Here is a 4,691-nt window from a genome sequence, read left to right as displayed (position 1 = left end):
AAAACTTATTTTAGTTATTTTTCTTTACTGAAAACTATTTTTGTGACAAAAATTTAAAAATAGCTATCCTAAACAAATTCTTTGGAAAAAAAAAACATAAGTAAATATATTCCTTTTACAAGATTTTAAGAATATTCACATATGCTTACAACGAAAGAAAGACGACGCATTTTGGCCTTTTTGATAGAATCGTCATCACTCGTCAATGGATTTCACCAACCCGTTCTTTTGTTGCACTAATCACAATTATATCAAATGTGTGTTTAATCTCTTTTAATCCACACTCTTCTTTGATTAACATGCACAGATTAAAGACTAATAAGGCTCAAGACCGAGTCATTTGGTTAGTGGTTAGTTGTTTCCGTTAATTTCGTGTTGAATAAGTCTCCTAACTTGTAGGAAGACTAATTAAGTTGTTGCATATTTCTTTGGAGTTTGTTATGCTCTTTTCTTATTTAAACTACGTTGTATTGCTTTTCCAATTCAAGCAATAAGAATTATCAGTTTCTCTAGTACCTAAAGTAACAAATGGTATCAGAGCGGCTAATAACAATTCTGTTCCAGATCAAAGCAAATCAAAATGAGTGACAGAGAGTTGAGTATTCCAAAGCTGGATGGTGATTATGAGCATTTGGGCAAAGCTCATGGAGAATCTTCTGAGATCGAAGGAATTGTGGGGTCTGATCGAGAATGGAGTATCAGAACCGGAGAGGAATATCATTCTGACAGGACCACAAAGATCAGAGCTCGCGGAGCAGAAGCTGAAGGATCTAAAGGCGAAGAACTATCTCTTTGCATCTATCGACAAGACGGTGTTGAAGACGATCGCAAAGAAGGAAACCTCCAAGGACATATGGGAATCCTTGAAAACCAAGTATCAAGGAAATAAGAGAGTGCAGAGTGCACAACTTCAAAGACTCTGGAGAAACTTTGAGGTCTTGGAAATAAAAGAAGGAGATTCAATCACTGAATACTTCTCGAGAGTGATGGTGGTGGCTAATGACATGCGAAACCTTGGGGAGGACATGCCGGATGACAAGATTGTGGAGAAGATCCTAAGAACCCTAGTGGAGAGGTTCACTTATATCGTATGCGCAATCGGGGAGTCTAAGGATATCAAAGACCTCTCGGTTGATGAGTTGCAGAGCTCATTGCTAGTCCATGAGCAAAACTTGAGTAAGAATGTCGGAGAAGAGCACGCACTCAAGATAGAAGGAGGAAGAGGACGTGGCGATCACTGGAGCTATTCTCAGGGAAGAGGAGGACAGTTTCAGAGCAGAGGAAGAGGCGGATACAGAGGAGGTTGTGGAGGTCATGACAGGGGAAGTGGGAGGTTTGACAAAAGAAACATTGAATGTTTCAAATGGCACAAGTTGGGGCACTTCAAAAACGAATGTCCTACTTGGGAAAAGGCCGCAAACTATGCTGAGATGGAAGAGGACGTGTTACTTATGGCGCAAGTAGGAGGAGAAGAAGCATGTATGTGGTACCTAGACTCGGGTTGTAGCAACCACATGTGTGGAACCAAGGAGTGGTTCATTGATTTCGATCACAAGTTCAGACAACATGTCAAACTTGGTGATGATAGACGTATGCAAGTAGAAGGAAGAGGCAACCTGCGTCTAGAGATCAACGGTACAACACAAGTCATTTCCCCAGTCTACTTTGTACCGGGATTGAAGAATAATCTCCTCAGCATAGGCCAACTGTAACAGAAGGGACTCAGAATCATTATTGAAGAGGATGTGTGCGAGATTTGGTATAAACAACAGAAGAGGATGATCATACACTCAACTATGACGACAAACAGGATGTTTGTTATCAAGGCAACAGTTAGAGAGGCGAGAGATGAGCTAGAGGTGAATCAAATACAAAGCTCAGCTGATGCATCTGATGGGATCTGGCACTAGAGATTTGGGCACTTAAGTCACAACAACCTTCATACACTCACCGTGAAGGAGATGGTGAGAGGATTACCGAAGATACAGACCGCTGATGGTACTGTATGTGAAGTGTGCATGAAGGGAAAGCAGATCAGGGAGAACATACCAAAGAAGAGCATTTGGAGGGCTAGCCGAGGATTGGAACTGGTGCATAGTGATCTCTGTGGGCCAATAACACCAATCTCGGAGAGTGAAAAGAGGTATATTATCAATTTCATTGATGATTACAGTAGGAAGTGTTGGACTTTCTTTCTCGTGGAGAAGTCAGAAGCATTTAAGAGCTTCAAAGATTGGAGAGTAGCTGCAGAGAGGGAACTTGGGGAACAACTTGTGTGCCTGAGAACTGACAGGGGAGGAGAGTTCAACTCGAAAATGTTCCAAGACTACTGCACGGAGCACGGGATCAAGCGGCAACTCACAGCTGCTTACACACCGCAGCACAATGGGATCGTAGAGAGAAAGAACCGGAGCATCATGAATATGGTGAGATGTATGCTCTTTGGGATGAAGGTTCCCTTGCGGTTCTGGCCAGAAGCTGTACAGTACGCAGTACACATTCTCAACAGGAGTCCTACAACGATCCTAGGAGATGTAACACCAACTGAAAGATGGAGCCAACACAAGCCATCTGTGGACCACCTCCGAGTGTTTGACTGTGTAGCTCTTGCGATGATACCATACGAGAGGAGAATCAAGTTGGATGAGAAGAGTATCAAGGTTGTGATGTTTGGTGTGAGTAAGGAATCAAAGGCGTACAGGCTCTATGATCCAGATAACAAAAGGATCATTATAAGTAAAGATGTGAAGTTCGATGAAGAGAAACAGTGGGAATGGGAAGAAGACAGCAACGATGATAAACTCATCGTTCTTAATGATGAACCAGATGAGGAGAAAGGAGACGCGGTAGGAGAGACACAAGAAGATGTAAATGGTGAGAATGAAGAAGGAAGTGAAACACTTGAAGAAGAAGTAGAAGATGTTGAAGAAGCAGGTGAACGTGAAGTGGGAGAAGGATCCAATATGGCTAGTAGAAGTAACACTGGAAGAAACAAAGTAAGACCAGTCTGGATGAAAGACTATGTGTGTGAAGAGAGAGGTCTGTTGCTGATAGAAGAAGATGGAGAAGACTTGGTGGCTCTGTACGTTAGCAATGACGATCTAGAAAGGTATGAAGATGCAGTCATACACGACAAGTGGAGAAAGGCTATGGAGGAAGAGATCAACTCCATTGAAGAGAACCATACTTGGGAGCTAGTTGCACTTCCTCCAGGCGAAAAGGTCATAGGAGTGAAGTGGGTCTTCAAGACAAAGTTAAATGAGAAGGGAGAGGTTGATAAGTTCAAGGCAAGGCTGGTAGCTAAAGGCTTTCTTCAAACGCAAGGGATAGACTTTCTTGAGGTTTTCGCACCAGTGGCAAGGTGGGATACAATCAGGTTTCTGTTGGGTCTAGCGGCTCAAAGAGGATGGAGTGTTCCAGCTAGATGTAAAGAGTGCATTCTTACATGAAGAACTCAAAGAAGACGTGTATGTAGAGCAGCCAAGAGGTTTCGAGTCAGAGACTAAAGGAGAGAAGGTCTACAAGCTGAATAAAGCTTTGTATGGTCAGGCACCTAGAGCCTGGTACAGTAGGATTGAGGGCTATTTCATGCGAGAAGGGTTCAACAAATGTTACTGTGAGCACATTCTATTTGTGAAGAAGGAAGGGAAGAACACTCTCATCATCAGCCTTTACGTGGATGATCTTATATACACAAGTAACTCAGAGGCGATGCTTGAGGAGTTCAAAAGCTCAATGAAGAAGGAATTCTCCATGACAGACCTCGGTAAGATGAGATACTTCCTAAGGGTGGAAATGATTGATATCTTGCATATTTGCATTGTTTTATCCATTCATTCATAAACATTTTCATCATAGAGATTAGGATTTAGACATGTTTAGGTTGCATTTTGCATACATGAGTCTCTATTAGGTACTGGAGTGCCACATGGAGTTCTTGGGGACATTTGGATGCATCTGGAGCTCAAAGGAGGTGAAATAGGTGATCATTAAATGATCAGAGCATGGGAGCGACCTCCCGGAGCGACATCACGAAGTCGCTATGTCCCACCTCTCAGAGCGACCTTCCTAAAGCGACGCCATGAAGCCGCTCGCGTTCTCGTTACTCCGAACAGTCTTAGATGACCCTGGAGCGACCTCTCAGAGCTACCTACCAAGGTCGCTCCCGATCCAGAGTGACCCGTTGGAGCGACACATACATACCAAGGTCGCTCCCGATCCAGAGTGACCCGTTGGAGCGACACACCAAAGTTGCTCGCGACCATCGGCGCTGGAGCGACTTCCCGGAGCGACACCTGCAAGTCACTCCGCGTTGTTTTGCTGCCGAAAATCATGATTTCCCGAGGACCTTTTTGCAATTTATTTTGGACGTTTTGTACTTGGAAAAACCTATGTTTTAAAGATTTTTTTGGGTAGCCACCAGAGGCTGATTATCTTGGATCTATTGAGAAATACACAAAAACTCTCTTGAGAAGTTCATCTCTTGGATTTTGATTGTTATGTTCTTGTGTTCTTGTTGATTTCTTATCTATTTCTCTACATGATTAATCTGAAATCCAATATGGGTTTAAGAGGAATCATGGAGATTAGTGAGTAATCACCTTTTGAATTCATGGGTTAGGGAGATCAAGGGTGATTAGGTTAGTTCTAGGATGTTTTAGTGTAGATCATTCTTGTTCCTTGCTAGTAGA

General features: G+C 42.9%; 1 protein-coding gene across 1 annotated transcript; it reads left to right on the top strand.

Annotated features, from left to right (window-relative positions):
• The first annotated feature begins 614 nt into the window (after positions 1-614).
• LOC106344355 lies at positions 615-1,712 on the top strand. Its single transcript, XM_013783753.1, has one exon. It carries the CDS (start codon positions 615-617, stop codon positions 1,710-1,712), a length of 1,098 nt encoding a protein of 365 aa, XP_013639207.1.
• Positions 1,713-4,691: the final 2,979 nt, after the last annotated feature.

This window comes from Brassica oleracea, chromosome C5, assembly GCF_000695525.1.
Source record: "Brassica oleracea var. oleracea cultivar TO1000 chromosome C5, BOL, whole genome shotgun sequence".
Classification (NCBI taxonomy): domain Eukaryota; kingdom Viridiplantae; phylum Streptophyta; class Magnoliopsida; order Brassicales; family Brassicaceae; genus Brassica; species Brassica oleracea.
Note: the sequence above shows the minus strand (reverse complement) of the source record. Positions and strands in the feature narration are given on the sequence as shown.